General features: G+C 51.0%; 1 protein-coding gene across 7 annotated transcripts; it reads left to right on the top strand.

Annotated features, from left to right (window-relative positions):
* The first annotated feature begins 1,414 nt into the window (after positions 1-1,414).
* Positions 1,415-27,315, top strand: PI4KB (phosphatidylinositol 4-kinase beta). 7 transcript variants are annotated; one of them, XM_045479196.1, is made up of 13 exons: positions 1,415-1,927; positions 9,321-10,257; positions 14,798-14,842; positions 17,205-17,432; positions 18,449-18,676; positions 20,402-20,511; positions 21,062-21,166; positions 21,382-21,505; positions 22,161-22,426; positions 24,988-25,120; positions 25,374-25,494; positions 26,164-26,226; positions 26,531-27,315. In XM_045479196.1, exons 2-13 carry the CDS (start codon positions 9,349-9,351, stop codon positions 26,710-26,712), a joined length of 2,514 nt encoding a protein of 837 aa, XP_045335152.1. In that variant the 5' UTR covers positions 1,415-1,927; positions 9,321-9,348; the 3' UTR covers positions 26,713-27,315. The 7 variants fall into 7 exon arrangements, with proteins under 7 accessions (XP_045335152.1, XP_045335153.1, XP_045335155.1 ...); XM_045479197.1 differs by lacking the exon at positions 14,798-14,842; XM_045479199.1 differs by lacking the exon at positions 21,062-21,166.
* Positions 27,316-27,561: the final 246 nt, after the last annotated feature.

The raw sequence follows: 27,561 nt of genomic DNA, 5'->3' as shown, positions 1-27,561 counted from the left end.
GTGACAAATTTAAACTATCTATGGCACTCTTGTCCTCTTTCTCCGCTCATCTTTCATAACTGTACTCCTGCTTTAACCAAGTTTATCAGCTTGCCCTCAAGCAAATTCCCATCTCTGTTCTTCACCATACAATTTTTTAGTCTTCAGAATGCTCTCTCCTTTTTTGTTCTGCTGGATCATGTCCAATATCTCTTCTAAGACCTGGCTTATAGTATTTTTTGAGAAGTCTTCCATTCATTTGTTCACCATAATACTGAGTGGCTAGGCCTTCCATATTAATTCATCAGACTCCTGTATGTTCCTTCAGCATGTGGATAGCCCATTTGTTCTACTTTTGTACATACTGCATTGCATGTTTTACATAGGTATTTTAAAGCGACTACTCTTTATTCTGCTTCCCTATCAAACACAGAAGCAATGACCCTCTTTTCTTTCATTATCCTATATAGTTGTCCAAATAACAGTAATATATAGTACCATGGTAGTAATCTATACCTCTTTTAATCCTCACAAAGCCTGTGAAGTGTTAAAATTCCTGTATCCACTTTACAGACCTAGAAACTGAGGTTCAAAGCGGTTACTTCAGTCCCCCCAAATCAAACAGCCTTTAAGTGGCAGGGAAGGTGGCATCCAAGATCAGGGCTAGCTTTAGAAATCTAGCCTCAACGTCGAATGTCCCAGCGAGCCTGGGATTGAGGTTCTGAGAGAAAGGGCTCCCAATCAAATCAATCAATATTGACAATATACAAAACCAACACCAGAGGTCCATTGCAGGGCGCGTTTTTATTTGTTTAGCTGCATATGGTTTGGTTTGGAAAGAGGGGTTATGATCACTCACCTCTCCCAATTTAGCCCCGTCCAGCCCCTCCCTGGAGAGATCAGCGTCCGGAGGCTGGAGGCCAAAGGACCCAGGCAGGTGGTGACCTCGGAGGCAGAATCGCGGCCTCGAGTCGCGCCGGTAACGGCGAAAAGATTGACGCGGTTGGACCGCGCCATTTCCGAAGCGACAAAGGGCGTAATCTTGGAAGCTTCCTTAAAGATGAACTGGAAAAGGGTGTTGAGGGTGACTATCTTCCCCGCCCGCCCTTTCTCTTTCTCCTCTCCCGGCTGGGTCCCCTGCGTGTATCCCACGGTCTGATTTACTAAGAGAGTCATGTGGAACAGGGGAGGGGGAAAAGCCACTGAGAGCAATTACGGTAACTCGGTGGCTAACGCAAAAGGACTTATTTACATATAATTTGCATGATCAGATACTTATGGAAATACCCGATATGTCTGTACTTCCTTTCTAACAGGTCATCCGCACCCGCCTGCTTGCCTGCTCTTCTCTCCTCTAGGGCGGGAGCCCGGTCCCTTATCCAGTAACTTTTACGACCTTTTCGGTTACCCAGCCTGGCACACGCTACCTCCTAGCCTTCGGAAGATTGACCCCTCCTCCCACCCGTAGGCTCCTCCCTTCGTCTTCTCCCTCTCCTGCTTTCAAAGGCCTCTTCCCCGCCCCCTTTTCTATTTCTGAACAGGCATGTTGCAGGCAGCTCAGCCGACTCCTTAGATTGCTATGGGATTGGTAGGGTCCTGAGCATCGAAGAAGCAGGAAGGCACATCCCACGAAGAGCTGCTGGGACTCACGAGAAGACTCGAGCCCTGCTGGGATTTTATTTATTATCTGTCTGTTATTTTTGGTCTTGCTTTTGTGGAGGGAGGGAGAGGAGGCTGTGCGGCTCGGTCGAACTTGAGGCAGCGCGAAGGCCCCCTCAGGCGGCGCCGAGGGCAGCCCCGAAGCCGGGGCCTGGCTCAGCCGCCGCGGCCGCTGTCAAGGGAAGCGCAGGCGGCCAATGGAACCCGGGAGCGGCCGCTGCTACTGAGGCGGCGGTGTCGGCAGCCCGACCCCGACCGCCCGCACCCCCTCTGCGGGGTTCTCCCGGAGGTAAGCGACTCCTACCCCGTGAGTCCCCCTGGCCCTTGTGAGTGGGGGTGGGGGGGCCCTCTCCCACCCTGTCCCGCACAGCCTCTCCCCGCCCCCACACCTGGGTTCAACTACAAAACTGACGTCCTGGTGGCAGCTGCACCCGAGTGTCTTCTCCACTCTTTTCCCTCAAGCCTAGGGTCCTCTTATGCTTTTTTGGCTTCCTCTTCTGTTTAGCTCCTCCCTCTGCCCCGGGGACCCCCCCCCCCCCGCCCCCGTCCCTGTTGCCTCTGTCCCGAGTTATTTTCTATTAAATCATGAACCCTTTCCACATCAGGACACCTCTTGTAATGCCCACCCTTGTTTGCCCTTCCTCGTCATCTGTGTTCCCGCCCCAAACCTTTCCCACAGCCTCCGCCTTCATCCCCTTTCCTATTTTGCCCTTTTTCTCCGATGTGTTCGTGCAGCCCCAGCACTGGGTTCCACTTCCCCGTGGCCCTCTTCCTCTGTTTCTGATTCCATTACCTCACTGCCACCCACCCAGCTCCTGGCTTTCAAGAATTGTCTCTTCCTCTCTCCTTAAGGAATCTCAGGTCCTCATCGGCATTCCCAAAGTACCATTTGCATTGTACTTTGACCTTAATTCTTACCCTTCTTCTCTAGAGTGCTTTATGAGCCCTGTAACTTTCTTTAGTTTCCCTTTCATCCCTCCTCAAACCCCCCAACCTCTGGAGGTTTGTTCCTGTAGAAGAGAAAAGATCTGACAGTGCCCCTTCCCATTCGGGATTTCCAACTTTGACACCTTCTGCCTCGAATTTCAAGGATTTTTCTGATCCTTGTGACACTTGATTTTGTTTTCCATGTGGTCTTCATGTGCTCTCTGTCACATTCTTCATCTTTACATACCACTTATTTCAGGATCAGCTAAACCTTGAACTGAGATAAAATGTGTTGGGAGGAGGGGGAGCCTCAGCTGTCTCACTCAGGCTTTTCTGGACAGAAGGGTGTTTCTGAAGGATGGAGCAAGTTTTGAAGAAGTCCCTATCAGATTACACTTTGTTGACTGCTCAGGATCAGCCACTAGGAGGGATGAACAGGCCTGCATGGAGACTGAATGAGGTTGTGAGAAATTTTGTTTTGGATTACTTAATTTTAGGCTTGTCTTTAAGGCATCACAGAGTAGAGTGTCTTCCCACCCCTGTCCAGATCCAGGAATCAGTTTACTGTCTGTGGCTTACTGGAATAGTTTTGGTTGATTCTATAAGAGCTTAGGCCTGGGGTGGGGTTGGGAGGTAACTGGGAAAAAGAACATGAGACATTAGAAAAAGGTTGTACATTCGGAATCAGGATTCCTGGGTTCAGCATATGACTTCCTCACTTGACCTCTAGAGTGACCTTTTGGGGAGAATGGCCCACTCTGTGGGCATTGGTGTGTAATAGGCTATTTGTAGGATGTGGGTTAGGGGAAAATTAGACTTGGTTTATTTGTTTACAGAACATTATGGGTTTCTCAGACAAAAGGCACTTATTAGTAGTGGCTTAGCTGACCTGAGACTTTTCCTTCATTGTGGTCTCTCTGTTGGGTCTTTCTAGTTGCCAGCTGTGGTGATAAGTCCGTTTGAAAGACAAGCTCCAGGCCTGCCTCCTCTGTTTGCCTTGCTTTTTTGCCCCACTGCATGAAATTACTGACCACCTCTGCTGTTCCTCATGGACTTGGTCCATAATCCAAATTTTATAGGTGGGAAGTATGTTTGTGGGAAAGCCCTTGGAGGGAGATGGCTGGAGAAGAACTTGGAAACGTGCTCCCTGTGTCCATGTCTCCCGGCCTATGACAGTGAAGAGGGCTGGTGAAGTTCCATTCATCTTCCGACTCTAGGCTGTCTGAAAGTAATCATGCTTCCTCTTCCCCCTTCTTCCTGGTCTCCCTCCTTGCTCCTGAGCCAGAGCACAGCCTCCTCATCTCCCCTTTTAGGAGGACTTTCACTCTTTTCAAATACCCCCAAAGAGAAATCCTGTTTCCCCTAACTTCCCTGCTTCATTCTCAGAGCTGGGTCCACGCCTCATGAGAACATGTTTGCCAAACGCCATCCAAAGCAGCAGATTGAAATTCTTTGATTTGGGGAAGAAGTTTGGGTGGAACCTTTCAGCAATTGGCAGGAGACAAGACAGGGCCTAGTCCAAGCACATTTGGGGCTTGCAACAGGGAGTAACAGTTCAGAGAGAGGTGAGTGCACAGGTTACTTTCTTTGCCATCTGTCTCTTTCAGCAGGGGCTCCCAGAGCTGGCTTGGACTGTCTGGCTGGAATCTGCCTACACCAGCTCCCATGGCCCTGCACAGAGACTTCTCAGCCTGATTCAATATTGACTTAACTACCCTGCGACCACTGCCCTCCCTACCCTCCTGCTGGTAGCTTGAGAATGCCCTCTTCCCTGATACCAACTCCCCACTGGGGCCTTGGGGAAGCACTTACTTGGTTCCTGCTAGGGCCTGAGCCTGCTTGACTGTTCAGCCCGGAGTTTCTACAGGGGAAAAATAGTACTCAGTCTCTACCTTATCCATTGAGGTCAAGGGGGAAAGATGAGCAGAGACCTTCTTAAAGGAAGGTTTGAGTTAGACTTTAAGATATAAGAAGAAACTTCTCAACAGCACAACAGGCAGCCTAGGGTGATGTGGAGTCTCTTTGGAAGAGCAACCTCTTTTTAAAAATTACTATCAAAGGTGGGGCGCCTGGCTGGCTCAGCTGGTGGAACACACCTCTTGACCTCGTGCTTGTAAGTTCAAGCCCCACGTTGGGTATAGAGATTACTTAAAAATATAAAATCTTAGGGGCGCCTGAGTGGCTCAGTTGATTAAGCGTCTGACTCTTAATTTTGGCTCAGCTCATGATCTCATGGTTTGTGGGATCAAGCCCTGCACTAACAGTGTGGAGCCTGCTTGGGATTTTTTCTCTCTACCCCTCCCCCCACACTCATGAGCTCCCTCTCTAAATAAACATTTAAATAAATATGTAAATAAATAAATGTTTGAAAAATTATTATCAAAGGCAAACATATACTGGGTAACAAATCCAGTGGCACTTTTATGATGAGATCAGCAGTTCCTTTCCATTCATCCCTACTCCTATTCCTTTAATGTCTTCATTATCACAATATTTGTTTCTGAAGGTTAGCACTGTAGCGTTGGATAAAATGCTTGTGCCTCTATTTCTTGATTTATTAATTGTAACAAAAGAGGATTGAACTTTAGAGGATCTGCACTTCTCGTTTATATAATTGTCACTTTTATTTATTAGAAGCCTGTGTAACTATAAATAACATATGTGACCCTCCCTTTCTTTTCCATGAACTTGTAAGGGTCTCTACTTTTTTAATGTTTTATTTATTTTTGAGAGAGAGACAGTACGGGCAGGGGAAGGACAGAGAGGTGTGGGGGGACACAATACGAAGCAGGCTTCAGGCTCTGAGCTGTTAGCACAGAGCCCGACGCGGGGTTCAAGCCGACGAACCTCGAGATCATGACCTGAGCTGAAGTTGGACGCTTAACCGACTGAGCCCCCCAGGTGCCCCTGTAACAGTCCCTTTCAGCTACTCACCTTGTAGGATTAAGATAGTGGCTTCACTACCTTTTTTTCTAACTCACATGATCCATCTCAAAGGGAGGGAAATTGAGCTTGCCAACCTGCTTGGAAATTCAGATGTTCTCTTAAGACTATTCTATGAAAATACAGGAACGTGTAAAAACATGAGGTTTGGTTTGAACCAATCCATATTTATCTATTCCCCCAAGAAGGGAATGGTGGTTAACTGGGTGAGAGGATTGATTTGGGGCTTTTTACCTCCTATCCTAGCAGAGGCCAATCCAGGAAGGCCTTTAATGGAGACCAGTACAGGGGTGGAACGTTGTTGCTTGGAATCTTTTGAGAAGTGGAAAACCAGGTTAAACATCCCCTCCCCCTAGAGGTTTTGCAGACATTTACTTAAATCCTAGGTCACATAGAACACATGCATGTATAGCTTTTCTGTCTGCCCCTGCTGCGCTCTGCCCTGAACGGCCGCCTGATGCTCAGACGAGGATTCCCTACATTGCCCAGACAGTAAGCTGTGGAGCCCAGTCAGTTTTTAACACCCCCCACTCCCATCGCAGTGCCTAGAAGCCAGCTGCTAGACTGCGGCAGGGGAGGCATTTTCAGTCCCCTTTATCTAATTGGAAGGACAGTTTAGATTCCCAGTGTGAAATGTGGGGCTCAGTTGTTTGAACATCTTTGAGAGCATAGGAGCCATTTGATACTAAAGATTTGGATTTTCTTCTCTTTTTGCTTATTCTCTCTCTCTCTCTCTCTCTCTCTCTCTCTTTTGAGAGAGAGAGAGCATGCAAGTGAGAGGGGAAGAGGGAGAGAGAACCTTAAGAGGCCATTCTCAGCATGGAGTCTGACTCAGCGCTCGATCCCATGACCCTGGGATCGTGACCTGAGCTGAAATCAAGTCAGATGCTCAGCAGACTGAATCACCCAGGCACCCCTCTTTTTTCTAATTCTCTTACAAGGGGAAGGGTGATGAATACAGGACCTGTTTCTTCGTTTCTTCTTTAGCTTTCTAGTCCTTTCCCTTTCTTTAGAATGGTTGCTTACCAAAGCTATATTGTCTTTGCTTTTGAAAAGGAATGAATTGATGTTGAAGACCATATCAAGATTTAGGTTTTAGAAAATCCTTTTCCCGTTTATTATTGTCTAAATTGGCAACTCAACACCTCCTTCCCCCCATGACTTGCTTCAGATGCAGGCAATCCCTGAGGCTCAAAGTGGCCAGGGAGGTCCACCTCCAGTTTGGTAGTTTCTAGTGGCAGAGCCTCCTACGTAGGAGAAGAATCCAGTTTTCCTGCACCTCATGACACTGTCTGGTTCCCTAGGGAATAAAGACTGCTAGATGGGGGATCTGTTCAGTGAGGAGTCCCCTGAGTACTGTGATGTGGGATTCCTGGCTGAGCCCTGAGATTAAAAAAAAAAATAATGGCAGGCTTACCTCCCTTGCTGGTGCCAGTAACAATCCCAATTGTGATCAATGTGGGCAGGCATCTGCTGCAGATCCTGGTGAGGTCTGTGGTGCTAAATGTGGGAGATGGTCTGAACTTCACATCTCTCAGAAGTTTTGAAAAGTGGATTTTAGGAGCTTTTGGTGACTTGGAAGTCTCTGGAATACAGGGAAGGGGAAAGATGTGCCACGCATAGACAGATTGAGGAAACAAAGTTAGTTGCATAAAACAGTTGAAGCTGTCATGTGAGTTTTTCAGCAGACCTAAAAGGTAGTGGTCTCAGTTGAGTTAGAATGACCCTCTGCTCAGAGAACCCTGCAAAGGTGTGGCAAGGGGAGATGAAACTTCCTTATGACTCCTGTGTCACCTAAAGCTGTGAGTAGAGACAGATCCACCTAGGCAGCCATGCTGGTTCTGCTGTTCAGAGGATGCTGCCCAATTTTAGGAGAGATAATGAACAAGTTGCCAAATTTTTACTGATTCCGAGCTCAAGCTGCATCGGAGAAATTAAATTCAGGGATGGGAACTTCTTGTTTGACAGAGTTGGGAGAAAGATAAACCGAAGAAGCCTTTTTTGGTGATCTCTGAGAACAGAAGAGTTCCTCATCTGTCTTCCAGCAAGACTTCAGTGGGGACTGCTGGGAGGCAGGGAGCTGGGCTATAATAGTATTGGCAGAGCAGAATAGCTTTGACTTTTAATGTTTTAGAGGTTCAAGAAGAGGCCCTGGGAGGGTGGCAGTGGAAAATGGGGCTTCTCAGTGTGATCAGAGAATTTGTATCTTGAGCCTCTTTTCACCTACCCAAAGTCCTATGTCCCCAGATTCACAAGCATCCAAGGTGATGTCACTAATAGTTGGAAATTACCTGCATTCCAGCTCTACAGTAGATTCTGCCTTCCTCTTGCTCATGCTCTTGAGTTTATCGTAGATTCACTCTGTGTTTTCATGAAGAGGCCTCTGAGCCCATTGCTTACTACAGTCAGACTCTGGAGCTGGGTTGAGCTGACATTAACAATGTGCCTCTCCCAGTCCCCGTTTTGAAATTTCCTTCAGTTGTGCACTAACTCTTCTGATGTGGATTTGGTGAGGCTCTGAAGAACTGTTCTAGGAGAGCAGTGGCTTTTGTCACTCCAGAGAGGGCTTCTTGGTGATGTGATTCCTGTTCCTCCCTGTAGTTTGCATGTTATAGACCCATGAGCTCTGGCCCGAGTTCTTTTTTTTCTCTCAGCCCTTCCAGTTCTTGAAGTGTGTGTGTGATAATGGGGAAAGTAGTGTCAGGGTAGGAGAGAGCTGTCATAAATGTTTTGGAGGATTCTCAGACAACGAGTGTAACTCAAGTTCACTTTCCTTATAAACAGTATATGCGTGCGCACACACACACTTGCATGCGTGTACACTGTTTACTAGCCTGTTAGGTGATTGGGAGTCACCTAATATTTATTGGCTGCTAATGTGTGCCAGGGACTGTGCTAGATCCTTCTACACACATGAAGTTATTCCACACAGTAACAATGAGAAATAGATGTTTTTCCCATTTTCCAGTTGAGGAAACTGAAACTCAGAAAATAGATGGTTTGCATAAGATTACACATTTCATAATGGCAGAGCCAGGATCTTGAATCCCATCCCAGCCTATTTGATTCCAAGTTCAGGAGTCTTTCCACTTTACTTCAGCTACCACAGCACTAGAGAAAGAGAGAATGGTGTCATGAAGTCAGACAAGCAGAGAAATGACACACTTCTGCAGAGCTGATGATGGTTGTTTTAGAGCTGTTTTCTTCTAAGTGAAGCCTGGATATTATTTGCTGGCCCTATTCCTTGGAACTTTGAGTCTAAAGAGAAGGTAAAGTATCTGTGATTAGAAAAATATATGAAGACTTTGATACTAAATAAAGGTGAGATGCTTAGGACCTGTGTATGGAGTGTTATATGAGTAAGGAAATAACAGATTAAAGAAGAAAAGAAAAAGGTTATGGGCAGGCATGTCAGGGAAGACCCAGAAAAAGCACAAAGATAGAAAAACATTTGAAGAGTTAGAGACAAGGGAGTAAGACGAGAATTGCTTCCCAGTCTATCTGCAGAATGTATACACCTATACAAACATAACATGTAAAGCAACATTTTGCAAATACAAGGTAGGAACAGAGGCTAAGCCGAGTAGCTAAGTGCAGAAGGAAGGAAGAGTAATGTGATCAGCCATAGAGGTAGGCAGGGGAGGCTCCATGGGAGATGGCTTGTCGTCTGATTTTGAAGAAGTCTAGGAAGACAAAAAGAGGAGGGGCCTGGGGAGGTTTCATGGTGGGCAAAGGAAGACCCAAGGATGCCACCACTAACTGGTGTGTATGTGTCTCCCTTTCTGTTCCTTTCTCTCTCCTTCCTCCTCCAGCTTGGAAGCTCGAAGTCTGGCTGTGGCCATGGGAGACATGGTGGTGGAACCTGCCCCTCTGAAGCCAATTTCTGAGCCCACTCCTGGCCCACCAGGGAATAACGGGGGCTCCTTGCTAGGCGTCATCACGGAGGGGGTTGGGGAACTATCGGTGATTGACCGCGAGGTGGCTCAGAAGGCCTGCCAGGAGGTGCTGGAGCAAGTCAAGCTTTTGCGTGGAGGCGTGGCCATCTCTAGCACAGGCACCCCACTGGAGCTGGTCAATGGAGATATTTTGGACAGTGCGATCCGTTGCCTGGATGATCCACCTTCCCAGATAAGGGAGGAAGAAGATGAAATGGGGGCCACTGTGGCCTCAGGCACAGCCAAGGGAGCAAGGAAGCGGCGGCAGAACAACTCAGCCAGACAGTCCTGGCTCCTGAGGCTGTTTGAGTCCAAACTGTTCGACATCTCCATGGCCATTTCCTACCTGTACAACTCCAAGGAGCCTGGAGTACAAGCCTACATTGGCAACCGGCTCTTCTGCTTTCGCAATGAGGATGTGGATTTCTATCTGCCTCAGTTGCTTAACATGTACATCCACATGGATGAGGATGTGGGTGATGCCATCAAGCCCTACATCGTCCACCGTTGCCGCCAGAGCATTAACTTTTCCCTCCAGTGCGCCCTGCTGCTCGGGGCCTACTCTTCAGACATGCACATTTCCACTCAGCGACACTCCCGTGGGACCAAGCTCCGGAAGCTGATCCTCTCAGATGAGCTGAAGCCAGCTCACCGGAAGAGGGAGCTGCCCTCTCTGAGCCCAGCACCTGACATGGGGCTATCTCCCTCTAAAAGGACTCACCAGCGCTCTAAGTCTGATGCCACCGCCAGCATAAGCCTCAGCAGCAACCTGAAACGAACAGCCAGCAACCCCAAAGTGGAGAATGAGGATGAGGTAAAATGCCTGGAAGGGGCAGTGGGGCAAGGTGGCATGGAGACAGGATGTCTGACATACAGTTCCTCTGTCCTTTTCTCTCCTTCCCTCTGTTTCATTTCACTGATAAAAGCATGGGATGTCAGAGTGGAAAAAGACCTTAGGATTCATGTATTCCAACTGCCTCATTTTACAAAGGAAGAACTCAGAGACCCAGAGAGATAAAGTGACCTCCCTCAGGTCATATAGCTAATAGCAAGACTGACACTCCTGACTCTGCCCGGGTGTTTTTACTCAACTTCCCTGCCTTTCCATTAACTGTTTACTGAGAACTGTGGCAGAGACCCCTCCCACCCTGACTTGATAGATACCTGGGATATCTACCAGAACCTCTCAGAGCAGCAGCCATAGGGAAGGAAAAGGGATGGTGTGTGTGCTGGAGGGAAGGCGTGTTAAATACAGCCTTAGCTTCATTCTCCTGGTCCCTCCTCCTCATAATCCCTCTGCCCCACTCCCAGTGATCCTGCTTTTTGTCGACTTAAGAGTAAGGTTTATTCCCTGTCACTGAGGCATCTGCAGAATGCCCTTGTGCCTGCCTTTCCTCCAGAGAAGGGATGTCTTGCTGGGATCTTTCACTTTGCATTTGGGAGAAGCACAAAGGGAAGAGGGAAGCAGTCTTGGTGTGGAGTAAATCTTGGGCATGCCCAGAGGCTTGTCAGAGACTTGAAGGCTGGAAAGAGGAGAAGGCTTCAGGAACAGCTGGGGGTGTCCAGTTTAGGACCCAGAGCAGGGAGGAGATAAGCACATCAGTAGGTTATGCCCAACTGCCATCCCATGTCTGGACAGATAGCTTGGGAAGTTGCCAGGGGACAACCAAGTGTCAGTGACCTGGTGTCCCAGCCAGACAATGGTGCTCCAGTACCCCCTTCTGACTCACCACCATCCCGGCTCTCATCCTGGCTGCCAGCCCAGCCTACGAAAGAAGGGAGAAAAGAACAAGGAATTTGCACTTGTTGGAAAATGCATATAGCCATGGTGCTGGCATGTGCCCCTGTGGGGCACATAACCCACCCACGGTTTTGATACAATGAGACTTCTTTCAGCTTCTTTGAATCAGAGTGACTAAGGAAAGGAGAAAGCAGGAGGGACAGAGACTACAGAGCCTGCTTTCTGGAATTTTGGGATTTTGTTAACGATAGTTTAATAATCGCGAAGCCAACAGAGCTAACATTTATTGAGCATCTATTATGTGCCAAGCATCATGCCAGGTACTTTACGTTTCATCCTCACAAAGTCCTAAGAGATGGGGATTATTTTACCATTGGGGAGACAGGTTTAGAGAGGCAAGGTGATTTGCCCAGGGCTGCTCAGCCAGGCCTCAGTTCACAGCTGGTACTCCTCCATCATTCAGCCAGGCCATCTTGCTTACTTCTCAGCATCTGTTTTCCTAGGCCCTCAGCTGTCAGAGTCCACCTGGGGAAGAATGGCCTAGGCCTTAGCCATCTAGGTTTCCACAGTTCCGTGCACAGGCAGAAGAGCTCAACTGTTCTTAGAACCAAAATGGACCATTTCCTTTTCTGGTTGAGCTTGGCAGGGAAGTTCAGAATCATGAAGGGAGGTTGTTACAGAACAAGAAGAATCATTTCGATCTGGTGGGACTACGGTCATGAAGGGTTTGGGAGCTCCTCCTCTTGGGCTCAGGCCCATAGCAGTGTGTGTGTGAGCAGCTGGAAGTGAGCCCCTTGGTGCCTCCTGTCAGGCGTGGCTTTTCTCTGTGTGCATTTGATGGTCCTCATCTTAGGATCAGAAAAGCTGAGGCCTCAGGGCTACTCTGTGCTGGTCCTTGATCTCTCTTCCTTGGTTCTAACTCCTTCCCAAAATGCAATCATGAATGACTCTGAGACCTAGGTATTCTGTTAAATCCTCTGGGATGGCTTCTCTGGCTGCCATTCTTTCCATCCTGGCACCTTATCGTGGGTCACTAGATCCAGGAAAGGAAGGAGATACCCCATCCCTAGGCATTCCTGGGTTATCTGATGCTGGCAGAATGAGATACCTGAACCCACTGTGCGTTCTTAGGAAACGTGAGAGCAGGAGTGAGAGAATAAACATGAATATCTCTACGGGTCCAAGCACTGGCGTCTGGCACAGAGGTCTCTCCAAACCCCTTTGTCAATTTGAGGATACATCTGTCAAGGCCCAATACCAAGGGAATGGGTTTGCCTCCTCCTCCTCCTCCCCTGTTATGCAACATTCATTCACTCAACAAATGAGGTTGTACAGTGTGCAGAGTGTCCAGTGCCAGAGGCAGTGGGGGCTGGAGGATAAAGTACGGCCTGTCCCTCCAGGAACTTGGAATGTTGAAACCCCATTATCCGAGAGACCATTTAGTGTGGGACTCCCGATTTTGTTTCATGAAACTTCACTGAATTCATCAGTTCTAACAGTTTTTTGGTGGAGGTCGTGACTCTCTTGAAAAGCTGTCTCCTGCGTATAAGGAGGAAGTCACCAGCTTACTAAACAAAGCACGAAATTATCTAAAGAGAAGCTCTGGAGAGTAAAGTGAGGCCGCACAAGAGGCGGCCCTGGGGCTGCTGGTCTAGCTGTCCCCCTGCCCGGAGTCTCCCTGCAGTCTTCCCCTCCCCAGATGTCACACAGGGTTCTGTTTTCCTCTAATGATGGGTCTTTTCCACTCTGGACCACAGCAGCCAAGGGCTCTAGTGCGGATTTCTCCCACCCCTCACCATTTCAGCCCCTAGGACGCACCGCTTCAAAGCAGTTTTTGTCAGCCTAACCAGAGGACTCTGCTCAGGTGGTTTTCCTTCCCGTTTGTAACCAAAATGCTGGACATTCTGACCTAGAGTAGGGGCCCAGGGAGCAGAGATGATTTAGGTACCACCCCCACTCCACACCCCGTCCCCACACAATGACAATCCTAGTAGATGAGCTTTGTCTTTTCAGGACTGCAACCTTTGTACAGAGAAATCTGCCGCGTGTCACACTGGAAACCCCGGTGGGCCTTCCAGCCTGATGCGGTGTGATGTCAGCTTCTTGGCCTCAGCTTTTGTCCTGGAGCTGACTCAGTATGAGTGACTCAAGCCTACAGAGTAGGACAGATATACCTCCCTTCCCCCAGGGCTGTTAATGAGTCAGACAGGGCCCGTCTGTGGAAGACTCAGCTGGAGCGTTGCTCACGGAGCCAATATCCTGCCTGCTGTTTCTTCCCCAGCCAGCTCATAGGTAGAAATTGAGCCACTAAGTCAGAACAGACTCTGGCATCCTCCTCACTGCCTCAGTTCTCCCTCCCACCTCTGCCTACCTACCCAAAGCAGAGGAGTTGTTGCCTTGGGAGAGTGTTTGGCTTGCCTTCTCCCTCAAAGTGCCCTTCTCCCCAGATCCTTCAAGGAATGATCTGCCTGTAGGACCTCCAGCTAGAAGAGAATGTAAACCATGGAATGGAATTAAGTAGATGCTTGACATCCTGATTGCAAAGTAGAAGCTCAGTGACCACTGCCCTCCTGCCCCGGGACCTCCCAGGGCTTTGTCTCCTAAGGCCAGGCCCCTGCCCTCCTGCAGGTTGGTGCACAGGTATTGCCCCTTTGTCCCTGCCCTGGGAGACCTTGGCGGACAGAACTCAGGATGGGTCTGTGCGTGAGCTGCAACAGAACCGCTGGAGGAGAGTTTGACCACTACCCCTTTCCCCTGATTTGCTCTAGACACCAGTAAGACACAGGGTGAGATTCAGACAAATCCCCTCACCTGGGACCTGGATGGCTGCTACCCAGCTGCTCAGCTTTCTCAGGTGGATGCAGCTAGGGCCAGCTCCCCAACTTGGGTCCAAGAATTGTAATTTATTGAGTGGGGCATGAAATAACCTGATAGGAAGCCTGCGGAGGTTTGGTAGATAGAGTCATCCCCTCCTTTATGCCCAGCAGCATCTAGCCCCGAGGTGTCATGCTCATGGCTCTGGAGTGTCCCTTGTCACCTGCTTCAGTGTTGGGACTGGTCTTCCCAGGGTGATAATGAGGCTGATTGGAGAGGAGACACTGAAAATTTAGCTTTTCTCCTTCCTCCTTGCTGTTTCCAAGAAGCTGGAGGAATGCGGGCTTTCCAGTATGGGGGCCACACAGCTTGTTACATTCAGTCCCTTTGTGGTGGTTTCCACAAAGAAGACTCTGGGTGGGAGCGCATGAGTGGACTGAGTGGACAAAGAGAAAGCAGGCAGCTTGCCAGAGCAGTTACCGCCCTGAGGCACCCAGATGTTAGAGGGAGAGCTGGGTTCAGGCAAGGAGAGAAGGGCAGAAAGTGAAAAGCACAGGCCCTCTGTCTCTTCAACCCTTCTTTTACGAAGGTCTGAGCTAGCAGCCTTCCAGTGTCTCCCACAAGTGTCAAGAATTGGGGCAAGCGGTGTTTCTGGGTTGACTTTCTCCTGTTAAAGCAGCAAGGTAGAGATCACAAGAGAAGCTGTTATGATCCAGGTTGGAGCTAAATTCTTTGCCTTTGTCTCTCTCCCCTCCCTCCCTGCCCCTCCTCCTCCCTTTGCCCTCTGGCCCTTTCCCAGGAGCTCTCCTCCAGCACCGAGAGTATTGATAATTCATTCAGTTCCGTAAGTGGGGCCAGGCTGGGACTGGGTGGCAGGCTCCCCCTGTGGCCGCATTTCCTCTCCGTCCCCAGGTCTTCTGAGTCCCCAGGCCAAGGCTGGAGTTAAAAGGTGCCTTTTTTTCCTGGGAGAACCGCCCCTCCAACCCGGCCTCCCCAGCCTGGAGGAATCCCCTGTCCTTTGCCTCTAGTACCCTGAGTCCAGGTGGGGCCTTCTCCCAGATGGACCTGGGATGCAACATGACTCAGCCCCTGTTCCTGGGTCTCTAGAGAAAACAGCTGGGAGAGAGGTAGAATTTACCCCTGGATTCACGCCAAGAACTGTTTGGCAGAAACCCCCAGGATCCTGTTTCCCCCACCCAGAACCCTTTCCCTATGGCTTCTGCCATCAGACCATCAAATATTTATTCAGCCCTTCTAAATGCTAGCCCCTGTGCTGGGGGAGCAGACTCCAAAAGCAAACAGGATTTGGCCTGAAGGAAAGTTTTACCTCCCCACAGCTGGTTTTCTTTTTTAGCTTCAACCACCTTTCTTCCAGGTCTGAGTTCTTCCCTTTCCCAGCTCACTGCCAGGAGGTTCCTTAATCTGCATTCTCCTTTCTTGTTCCCTCTGGACTAACCCCGTGACCCTCTGATCCCACAGGGTCTTGGACCTTGTTGCTGGGCAGAGACGTGAGAGGAAATGCTGGACCCTCTGGGAGTTTGGATGATTTTTTTACATTTTCTTTTTGATTTATCTACCCAGTCAATTTTCTCCGTTCTGTGCTGATTTCCTTTCAATCATGATTCCTATCTCCTCCCATGTGGCAGAGCCTCTTTCGAGGCCTGGGGTCACATCTCCAACATACTCAAGGAATGTAGGGGCCCCCGACCCAAATGCTGATTGGAGGATGGGAAGGAATTCTGCCTTTTCTAATCTAAGATGACTCTGAATTGGTTGGGGTGGAGAGTCCTTGGAACAGTGACCATTTGCCACCTGAGTGGATGGATTAGGGGATCAGGATGAATGAAGGAGTGAGTCTCCAAATTTCCTCGTCCTTTCTTTTGCTTTCTCCATGAGGCCCCTGTGATATTTCCAGGGGCCACAGAAGCCCAGTTCTGCTCTCTTCCTGTCTTTATCTCTTTTCAACCCTGTTTCCCAGAGCAACCCTGATTGATTCTGATACCCTGTTTCATTATTGTGTGGAGCCCTGAGCCAGCCCCTCTGTGGGGCAGAGGCTGAGAGATGAGCTGTTCCTTTGAACCCTGGCCCTTTGCATGCAGAGATGGGCCTGGTACTGCCCAGCTTTCAAAAGAAGCTCTTCTTTGCAGTGTAAGGGAGTGAGGGTAGAAATTCTCAATTCTCAGGAAACTAAACAGGACCCACAGAGAGGGAGAAAAAGGCCTGGTGAGTGAAATACTGTTTCTACCAGAAGAGGAGATACTGTTCTTACATAGCTGAGGGGAGCTGGGATGGGGCTGCTGGTTGGCTACCTTGATAAAGAGCCCTTCTTGGTGTCCATCTTTCCTCCTACTCCCACCTCCCTCCCTAGGCAGACTTTGCCCTTTCTGAGAATGACGAAGTACCCAGCCTGCGGAGCCAGGCCCACAGCAGGGAGCTAATAAGGGGACGCTAGTCCCTGAGAAGGGGGAAGAGGACCTAAGGAAGAACCACTGAAAGAGACAGGCCTTCAGGGCCCTTGGCAGGGGCTGAAAGGAGCTATTGCTTTCTTCACCCACCTCCCCGCACCTCCCTCCCTCCATCTCCTTTTTCTGTCCCCATAGATTGTTCCTTCATTAATGCAAAGTCTACTCCCATCTCCTCCTCATCCCCTGCATGTGCAATGACCCCTTGTAAGAGACCATGGGGTGGACCAGGGGGATGCCATGGAAGGTAACAGAAGTCATTTGAATGGCGTAAGTCCTCCTTCTTTGCAAGGGGACATAGTGACTCAGAGCTCCCCTCCCCAGCCGTGTGGGCTCTGGCAGAGCCCTGCAGCAGAGACTCAGCCCAAGAACCTTGAGCCGAGTGAAGCATGTCAGGTGTAATCAGCTCTTCTCTCCATCCGCTCCACCCATCTTGAAACCTTGGGACAGTTCCTAAGGAACTCAGGGCCAAGAGAAGAGGGGTGCCTCCCAGTGACCCACATTCATGCCCTCCTCCCACCCAAGAATCAGCCTGTGGAGGAGTGGGCTGGCTTTTCTACATACTCCCAGCTCAGGTTGTCTGGGGTGGAGTGGTGGGATCTGCTACCAGTGCTGAAAGGTATCTCTTTCCCTAGGGTTCAGACATTGGGATCCCTGGCCTGCAGGCCAGGAGTGACTGAGTGGGTGGCCCACTTTTTTCTATGGTCTCTTCACTGTCTTTTACTTCACCCCAACCCCCTGTAGCCCGTCAGACTGGCTCCTGAGCGAGAATTTATCAAGTCCCTGATGGCAATTGGCAAGCGGCTGGCCACACTCCCCACCAAAGAGCAGAAAACACAGCGGCTGATCTCAGAGCTCTCCCTGCTCAACCATAAGCTCCCTGCTCGAGTCTGGCTGCCCACTGCTGGCTTTGACCACCACGTGGTCCGAGTGCCCCACACCCAGGCTGTTGTCCTCAACTCCAAGGACAAGGTAGGTGGACTCTGGCCCAAACCCATCCCTACATTTGACTCTTCTCCCATGGTTGTCCAGGTTTGTGTATATGCCCAGATATGCTGCACCAACATCCTGGACTCCTTCACGGTTCATGTGCGCCTGTCAATCTTGACTTTACCTCAGTGCTGTTGTGATCCTGGGGCCATCTTGTCCCCCTTCTTGGGCCTTTTTTCTGGTCCCAGAGAGGCCTAATCTTTCTAGTCCTCCTCTTCCCATGGTCAGGAGAGAGTTGCTCTCCAACCTCCTTCCAGCCCATCTTTAACTCTTAGGCTTTCCAGGCACAGTGACAGTGGGAGTAGAGAAATCTCTTGTTTCTAAGACCTTCTCTCATCAGAGTGGGCAGGGAGGAGAGAGAAGGATGCCAGACACACGTTGGAGAGAATTAGCTGAACTTGTGTGCTGATTGGAACGAGTACTAAGGTTCGGCTTTTTCGGAAGAAGTATTGAGGATTAGAACCCTGCTTGGAACAGCACCCAGCTTTTCCCCAGTCTCTTTGTCTGTCTTTAGGACAAGCCCCCAGAGGCTTCCAGGCCTCTTTGATGGTGATAATCAATAGTTTTGCCTAAGTGCATCATCTGTACATGTGGGAGCTCAGCTGAAACATTCATTCATTCATTCATTTATTTATTTATTTTTAAAATTTTTATTTTGAAGTAATCTCTACACCCAACATGGAGCTCAAACCCACAACCCTAAGATCCAAGAGTCACATGCTCTTCCAACTGAGCCAGCAGGCGCCCCTCAGCTAAAACATTAAAAAAAAAAACCCAAAACCTGTGCATGCTCTCACGCAAATTCTTAAAACGCGTGTTCGCAGGACAAGTTCCTGCCCTGAATGTCGTGTTCACAGTGTCAAGGGACTGACAGGCAAGGGTTGGAGCTAGGAGTGGGCAGCTAGAAGGACAGTGTTAGCAGAGGGTAGATTTGGGAGACGATGGTGGAGCTAAGTGGCAAATACTGGTCTCACACCCACTGCACCCCACCCTGCCAGGCTCCCTACCTGATCTATGTGGAAGTCCTCGAATGTGAAAACTTTGACACCACCAACGTCCCCGCCCGGATACCTGAGAACCGAATTCGGAGCACACGGTCCGTGGAGAACCTGCCCGAATGCGGTATCACCCATGAGCAGCGGGCAGGCAGCTTCAGCACCGTGCCCAACTATGACAACGATGACGAGGCCTGGTCGGTGGATGACATCGGCGAGCTGCAGGTGGAGGTGAGGGAGCTCCCAGGAGGTGGTACTGGGGCCCAGCACCCGTTCTCCAGGAGCTTTCGTTATATTTGAGACAGGACCACACACCCTGAGAGGCAGGCTGAGGCAAGTGCCCATACGAATGAGCTAGGTAGTAACGGGGATGAGGGGAAAGGCTCTGGACAGAGCTAGTCTGGAATATTCAGGTGGAGCTCGTTTTCCTGCTGAAGGAATTTAGGTTAAATATAAGGATGAATTCCTAAGCCCAAGGGAGTGAGGGAAACTTAGAGTATTTATTGAACATTGGCTATATAAAGCTGTCTTATGGAAGCAGAGAATGATAAGTCATACATTCATTCATTCAAGAAATATTTATGGGCCTTCTTTGTGCCAACCTTGAGTGCTGTGTGCTAGTGAGCACAATGGCCCCTGCCTGCAAGGAGTTATGACCTGAAAAGACAGACGACAAGACCAGTCAGCAGGTAGCTATAGTCCGGCGAGACCCCAGTTGTGCTGCAGAGGGCAGGGCGTTAACGGGAGCACCTGAGGGTAGAGGTAGGACTTACTACAGACTTGGGCCTGGGCACACCTCAGATGATTTCCTAAGGAAGTAATAGGTCAATGGGGGCCTGAAGATGGGTAGGAATTTACTGGACGGAGCACTCCTGGCAGAGGGAGTAGCAAATGTGCAAAGGCTGGAGGACAAGAGAGCTCGGCCCGGTTGAGGAACTGAAGGACATTGTGTGTGACTGTGAGTAGCAAATGTGCAAAGGCCGGAGGACAAGAGAGCTCGGCCCGGTTGAGGAACTGAAGGACATTGTGTGTGACTGTGATGTGTGGTGTGGGTGAGAAGTGGTGAAGAAGGAGGCTGGAGAGGTTGGCATGGGCCCGGTTGTAGGAAGGATCCTATCAACCATGGAAAGAAACTTGGACTCTCGTGCGGAGCCAGAGCCACATTTTATGGAGGACTGTGACACAACCACATTTCATTTTGTGAAGACAGACTATCTGTCCTTGAGCTTACAGTCCAATTAGGGAGACTGGACACAGACATCTAAGGGGAAAATTTTTGTTTAGGATATACAACAGGGCAGTGTGCAGTAAGTGCCGAGTGGAGTTGAGGAGAAGGGATCCACTGCGAAGGAAGGAGAAGGGAAAGGCCTTGCTGTGGACCCTGGGGTCTGGTAGAATAATTTGTATTTGAGAGAGATGGGGAAATAAGACTGAATGGCTGAGACTGAAGAAATGGTCAGAGGCGACTAGTCGGGAGAGGCTCTGTTCTCTCCTAAGGGAGAATGAGGCCGAAGCTGTGGACAACACCTAGTAGAAGGCCCGAAGTCCAGCTTTCTGTGGCCGTTGTGGCGGGGCTGTGCAAACTTGAGCACACTTGGGGTCTTCTGAGAACTTGTTAAAAGTTCAGACTTCCAGATCCCATTCCCAGTAATTCTACTTCAGACTGATGGCAGGAAATAGGAGTCTGTGTTTTAGCAGCGTTCCAGGCAATTCTGATGCAGGTAGAGTCCACGCCTGGAGAAACACTGCTGTAAGGCCTGTGTGAGTGCCTAGGCATTTGGGGTCCAGGTGGTGAGGATGGCATGGAACCAGGGCAGTCTTTTTGGAACAGCATCCATAAGGTGGTGGGGTGATTGTGACACAGAGGCAGCAAGCAGGCAGAGTAGCTGGAGGAGTAGATGACAGAAGCGAGGACTGTGCTTGGCACTTCTGACTTGTGGTCCCCTCCTCTCTCAGCTCCCTGAAGTGCACACCAACAGCTGTGATAACATCTCCCAGTTCTCTGTGGACAGCATCACCAGCCAGGAGAGCAAGGAGCCTGTGTTTATAGCAGCAGGGGACATCCGGTATGGCCAGGCCACCACCCTGCCCCTTGTTCTTCCTCCCTCTCAGGCACTGCCTGTCTCTGTCCCCTTCCTGTGTGTCAGCCTGTCTTTCCCTCTTCTCTCTCCTTACTCTATCCTTGTCCTGAGACCACAAAACTTGAGGCAGTGAAGGTGCAGGTTGAGAAATTATTGGGCTACCGCAGAAGGACATTACATTTTAAGAGGACTCCAAAGGGGTGAAAGCACCAGAGGAAGGAATTAGAACAGCGTTTCTCAGACCCAGTCTGAGGACTACACGTGTCAGAATCAAGGGAGAGGGGAGGAGAGCTTGCTGGAAACACAGATGCCAGAGCCACACTTGATCTGACTCAGAGTCTCGGTGGAGGAATGGGGCCTGGTAACCTGCATTGCAACATGATTAGAAACCACCAGGTTAGCAACACTCTCAGCCCAGGTTTCTAGCTCTGTGTGCCCGGAGTCAAGGAAAGAGTACAGGAAATTCCGGCATTGACAGGGACGTGAGGCTCTGGGGTGTCTCCTCCAAGCAAATGATATAGTTTCTTCCTGCTAGACGGCGGCTCTCGGAGCAGCTGGCTCATACCCCCACAGCCTTCAGACGAGACCCAGAAGACCCTTCTGCAGTTGCTCTCAAAGAGCCCTGGCAGGAGAAAGTAAGGTGAGTCAGGTGGGAGTGATCTCTAGGCTCTCCCAGAGCTTGCAGGCGACCCGGGACTCACCGCACCCCCTGTCTTGTCCATCAGCCTCTCCCAAACCATCAGGCTCCCAGGCTTCTGAGTCCTTGCCTTGTGGGGAGTTTGATCTGGACTTCAGGCAGAAGCAATGTCTGTCCTCTCCTGGCATCACCTTTTGCTTTTGCCTCTTTCTTCACAGGCGGATCAGAGAAGGCTCCCCCTATGGCCACCTCCCCAATTGGCGGCTCCTGTCAGTCATTGTCAAGTGTGGGGATGACCTTCGGCAGGAGCTCCTGGCCTTCCAGGTGTTGAAGCAATTGCAGGTAAGAAGGGGCAGGGGGGACAAAGGTGAACAGCCAGCTGAGGTGAGCGTGCAGGTTGTCCCACAGGGCGCTTGCTGGGGCCCAGCTTTCTGCCCGGGGCTAACTTGGATGCAGACACAACTTGAGCTGGTGCTCCTTCCCCAGTGCACTTCCCCAGGAAGTACAACCATGGGAACAGCTCCACAATGACCCCTCGTGGCCTTTTCGTGGCCCGTGTCTTCTGTGATCCCTGAACTTTGGGGGCTGGGTTTGTCCTTTAGTCTCCGAACTGGCCTGTGGCAGGTGGCTTGCAGTGTGCTGTTGATCCCCTGAACCTTTGGTCGCCTGCAAGCAGCTTCACCTATTTCATCCAGTTCTTTCTGAAAATATTGTCATTTTCTAGGGAGGGCTTTTCTGCACCTAAATCCTTTCTTTGCCTTTTTGGGGCTTTCTATCTATCCGATGCTTTTCTCACATACCTCCCTGTGTATTGTCGGGCCCTGGACTTCTTTCAAACCTCCCTGGTCCTCAGTGGGATCAGTGGGTTTTTTTACTCACTTGATGATCCAGAATCCAAAACCATGGGGACTGTCCAAGGTTGAGGTCAGAGGGGGATTTTAACCTCCTCCCCCAGTTTGGAAAGATGATAGTCGCATGCCTCTGTGTCTCCTCACAGTCCATTTGGGAACAGGAGCGAGTGCCCCTGTGGATCAAGCCATACAAGATCCTTGTGATTTCGGCCGACAGCGGCATGATTGAACCAGTGGTCAACGCTGTGTCCATTCACCAGGTGAAGAAGCAGTCACAGCTCTCCTTGCTCGATTACTTCCTGCAGGAGCACGGCAGTTATACCACTGAGGCATTCCTCAGTGCCCAGCGCAATTTTGTGCAAAGTTGTGCTGGCTACTGCTTGGTCTGCTACCTGCTACAAGTGAAGGACAGGTGGGTGAACTCCTCATCCTAACCTCGGCCCTTCATGCGTGTTCTCACTCTTCCCCGCCTCCTGTTGCCTAGATGTCAAAGTGGAACGAACAGCACAGTTGAAGCAGCGACGCGTTTGCGCGCAGGTTCAGCAGGGAGGCAGACTGACAAGTACTAGGATACGGAGGCGGAGACCTGAAGGACCTAGGGGAGGAGCAAGGGATTGAGCAGGCAGTGTCTTGAAGGATGAGGAGGACGAGGCTAGAGGGCACTGTGGGGCAGGGACTCTCCAGGAGAGGGACCAGCCCAGTGTGCTGAAAGCCGGGGCCACGCTGCCTGGCAGAGGGAGCAGAAGGCACCGCAGGTAAGCCGAGGCCAGGTCGGAGGGCCTCCCTTGTGAGGCCCAGGAGCCTCAGTCTGCAGGCACAGGAGTGACAGGGTCCAGTCTATGTTCAGTGACCGTTTGGTGACCGCCCCTGTGGCGCTGAGGGTGAGGCTGGACTCATCCGGGTCTTCAGCAACAAAGCAAGAGGTACTGAGGCCCGGCCTGAGGGTGGTGGCGACGGTGACCAAGAGCAGGAGACAAGATTCATGTGAGGGACATGGTGGACACAAAGTTTTACCTCCCAGCCCCATACTCCCTTTCTTGTTCCAACACATGACTTCCAAAGCTTTTAAGTGTCTGTTGTTTCCCCCAGAGTGGTCATTTCTTTCAATATCACATTGAACTTTGTGAGGTCCGACTTCACGTATAGGTGAACAACGTGTTGTACAGAGATAGTTACCCCTGAGAAAGTCTGTCTTAGAGAGTCTGTCTCCGGACAGTGAGTGACTCAAGGTCAGCACCCTGAATGTTCCTGTGAGTTGCACCTCTCACTAGATAGAGGGCAACCTCCTGGAAAGACAGGTGTGCAGTGGCCTGAGCTCCTAGGGCTCCCGGTAACATGGCAGTGTGTAAAGATCTGACTAACGGGATGTTTAACAGAAATCTCACATCCGTTAAGTACCTGTCATGGCCTGGCATTCTCGTATTAAAAGCCAACGAAAACCTTGTGAGGCAGGCGCTTCCCCCAAGGGAAATGAGGGTCCAGGAGCTTTCAGGACCTCTGCCTGTTCTACCCAGCCAGCCCTACAAAGGAACCCAGCAGAGGCTCTGCATGCACAGGCCAACGGGAAATGTGATTATTTGTAAGGATTTTGGTTGCAAGCTTTAGACTATCCCTGAAGAAGTAGGATTTTGAACCCAAGGCCAAGAGAGCCTGGAGCTGAGCCCCGGATTAAGTGGGGGTGGCAGGCGGGCAGGTGCTAGTCAGGCCTTTGAGCTTTCCTGTAGGAAACTAGTGTGTTTGGAAGAGTAGAGATCATCCTTTAAAGAGGGTGAGGGGTCAGGCAGCTGATAAGCCTTGTAAAATAAAGAGCAGATGTCATCAATCTGTGAATGGATCAGCCACTGGAGAGAAGTGGTGACAGTGAATCATGTAGAATCAGGTGTAAGATTTCCTTAACTGCTGCGGAGAGCCCCGGACCACCTTGCAGCGGAGTGGATTCCAGCATTTGAGAGAAGCCTCCCCTCCATAGCCATGGGGCCGTGGGCATGAAAGTCCCTTCTCTTGGGGCCTCTGTTTCCTCACCTGTACAATGAAAGGTTGGACTAGGACATCTAAAACCCTTCTCACTCCCAAGACTGCCTGTATTGCTAAATTTGTAATGCTTTCCCCAAGGGGGAAGGACTGAGGTGGGACTGGCTCCCCCTGTCTCCCCTTTTTTAGCCAGTCACACCAGACCTAGAGAAGGGGGCTCCAGACTAGGAGCTCTTAGTCTGCCAAAGCCTCTGTTGACACTGAGACAGAGGGTCAGTTAGGCTGAATGGGCCGGGCTCACATGCTTGGCATGCTAACTGTTCCTCCTTCTGCTGGCCATTTTGGGGGGATCATGGAGACCTGGGATTTCTCTCCCTCTAACTCTTCTTCCTGCAGCTAGCTTGTAATAATTGTCTCCGGAGATTTTTTTTCTTTTAACGTTAGTGATCTTACCATGTAGTTAGAATCTCCTGCTCAGAGCCCCACGCTATTTTACACGTACACTCCGCTCAGCCTGTGCTCTTATAGTGGGGCTCTGCTCTGCGAGGGGCTGACAGGAATTACCATGAAAATACAGGTAAAGTATGTTCTGACTAGAGGCCTCCCACTGAGCAGAGGGCTTGGCCTCTGAGACAGCTGGCTGGAGCTAGAGACCTTTCCTTGCCTCCAGGTGCTCTATTTGGGATCAGTTTGGGTGCCAGAAGCATGATTTTTGGAAAATGGGGATATTCTTAAACTGCTTTCAGTTGTTAATGCAATTTCAAAAATAATCATAATACAATTTCAGATTCCACGGCCTTTGATAGCAGTTTACTTTTCTGATTTCCCTTCTTTCCGCTGTTAGCTTTAGGTCCTAGGAGGTTGGGCCCAGAGTTCTAAGCAGCAATAAACGTGGCAGGAGGTGCCCCTGCCTGTTATCACGTGGCCAGTGTGTTGCATCTTGAGGCTCCCGCCTCAGTCAGACTTACTACTGCCTCTTTCTCTCCTCTGCCCCCTCCTCAGACACAATGGAAACATCCTTTTGGATGCAGAAGGCCACATCATCCACATCGACTTTGGCTTCATCCTGTCCAGCTCACCCCGAAACCTGGGCTTTGAGACGTCAGCCTTTAAGCTGACCACAGAGTTTGTGGACGTGAGTCAGGAAGGAGAGGTGCCTCACTGTGTCCTTTCTCTGTCTTGGGAGAGGGAGCTATGGGCTCCCCCCAAATTAGGGACAAACAACAGAAATGGCAGCAAGTCAGGGTGAGGCTGGATGTCCTGGGAGGCTTCCTGCCTGATAAGAGAGCGGGGAAGTCATGGAGTTTGGCGTGTCTGCCCCGACGGAGGGGGTCCTGGCTGGCTTATAGGACACTGAGCCCTGTGCACACACAAGTGTCCCTTCACAGGTGATGGGAGGCCTGGATGGCGACATGTTCAACTACTACAAGATGCTGATGCTGCAGGGGCTGATTGCTGCTCGAAAGCACATGGACAAAGTGGTACAGATCGTCGAGATCATGCAGCAAGGTGGGCTGGGAAGAGGCCGTATGTTTGGGGACAGGGCAGTGCCCATAGTGCCTCAGGGTTCCCACTCATATTGGGGCCCTGGAGCATGGAACTTCCAAAAAGTGGATTCCACCTCAAGACGGGGGAGGGGGGGTACTCCCAGAGGGTTTCCAGCTCCTATGATCTAGTGCCATTCTTCCTTTGGGACATTCCTCCTGATTCCTGATAGAGCTGGAAGGGAGGTGGGAGGGTATGCAGGGGGTGGTGCACAGGCCACAGAAACCACCCTCTAGGCACACTCAGGGAAAGAACAGCGTCCCTCCCTGTCTCCTATCCCTTGTCTGCCTTAGCTTGTTTCCTTCCATGTCTCTGGCTCTTCTCTTTGCCACCCCATGTGTTTCTGGTCACCACTTTCCCCCCTGCTGGCCCTTGACCACACACTGCCCTGTCCCTAGGCCCCGTCCCTGTCCCAACACTGCCCTCTCCTGCTGAGCTGGAAGTATTCCCTCGGCTCTCCTCTTGATCCGCTCCCACGGAGCCATCTCCTGGCCACCTCCCCCTCCTGTCCCAGATCCCTCCTCTCCCAGCTCTTCTGGGCCCTGTCTCCCATCTCCCTTCTCAAGGCTGCAGTGCACACTGGGCTAAGCTGCCAGTGTCCTCCTCCTCCCCGCCCCTGCCCCCACCCCACAGGTTGTCGCCGTTGCTCAGGAGCGTCCCCGTCTGGCCCCGTGATGACGGTGGCCCAGATCATCTGTGAGTGTCAGACGTAGCATAGGCATTGGCCTGCGACCAGATAAGTGCCCAGCTCAGGGCCCGTTCCCCAGACCCTCTCCCCAGCCTTCCCTCTGGGTCCCGCCCTTGGCGAGATGGTGCTGGTCCTCTCCCCTTCTGCCCTCATGCAGCACCTGGAGGGCCTGAGGAGTGTGGGGTGCAGATGGGCTCAAGACGGAACTCCCCTTCCCAGGCAGAACTGTGTCCACAGCCAGGGAAGGTGCTGAAGTGGGAGGGGAGGGCCTCGGCAGACAGCCCATGACCCGCGCCCTCGCCACTCCCCCAGGCTCTCAGCTGCCTTGCTTCCACGGCTCCAGCACCATCCGCAACCTGAAAGAGCGCTTCCACATGAGCATGACCGAGGAGCAGCTTCAGCTGCTGGTGGAGCAGATGGTGGACGGCAGCATGCGGTCCATCACCACCAAGCTCTACGACGGCTTCCAGTACCTCACCAATGGCATCATGTGAACCGGGCCGGCAGGGGTGGGGGACCCTCCCGGGAGGAAGCCCCGCCCGCCCATGGGAAATGGAAGGCAAGAAATACAGAGGATCATGTGGTAACTGTAGAGCTTGCTGGGAGTGGGAGTGCCAGCAGCGGCAGGGCCCAGACCTGCCAGGACCTCCCCTCCCGACAAACTGCAGGAAACTGCAGGACTCGATGCCCTCCCCCTCCGGAGGAGAGGCGACAGATGGGAGGGACACTGGGGCCTTTCTGCTCCTCACCAGGGTCCACAAGGTTCTTCCCTTAGGCCATCCTTGCTGTGTTCTGGGCCCCAGGAAGCGGGGAGGGTGGGGACAGTAGGTTCTTGGTACTTAGGACTCCTGTGGTTGCCCTTTGGTTGTGCTGCTGCCTGCCTCTGTCCCCTCCTAGTGGATGGCTCTGACGTAGGGTCCTGCACGCGTGGTGGTTCCCAGTCTCGGGGTCAAGGGCGGGAAGGACTGGGACCCCTCCTGTGGATGAGGGGATCAGCCTAGCCACAGGGGATTCCTTGGCCTGATCCCTCCCCCACATTCGGGGAAAGAACTCTCAACTTTTTAATTTTTGTTTGAAATAAAGTCCTTAGTTAGCCATCTATGTCATTACTGGGTTGTGTTTTTTTCAGGGGTTGCGGGGGAGGGGGATAGGTTAGGAAGTGTTGAGCAGATGCCTCAGTGTCCCTGATGCAGAAGGCACCACAGAGCCAGGTGGAAGAGGACTGCTCCTTCCCTGCCTTGGCTCAGTGCCTCCTTGTCCCTGGGAAGGGCCTCCCCGGTTGTGACTCTCACCAGCTCCCTGTCAAGTCCCCAATGTCTAGGTCACATAAAAAGAGGAGCCTG

This window comes from Leopardus geoffroyi, chromosome C1 (assembly GCF_018350155.1).
Source record: "Leopardus geoffroyi isolate Oge1 chromosome C1, O.geoffroyi_Oge1_pat1.0, whole genome shotgun sequence".
NCBI classification, from domain to species: domain Eukaryota; kingdom Metazoa; phylum Chordata; class Mammalia; order Carnivora; family Felidae; genus Leopardus; species Leopardus geoffroyi.
Note: the sequence above shows the minus strand (reverse complement) of the source record. Positions and strands in the feature narration are given on the sequence as shown.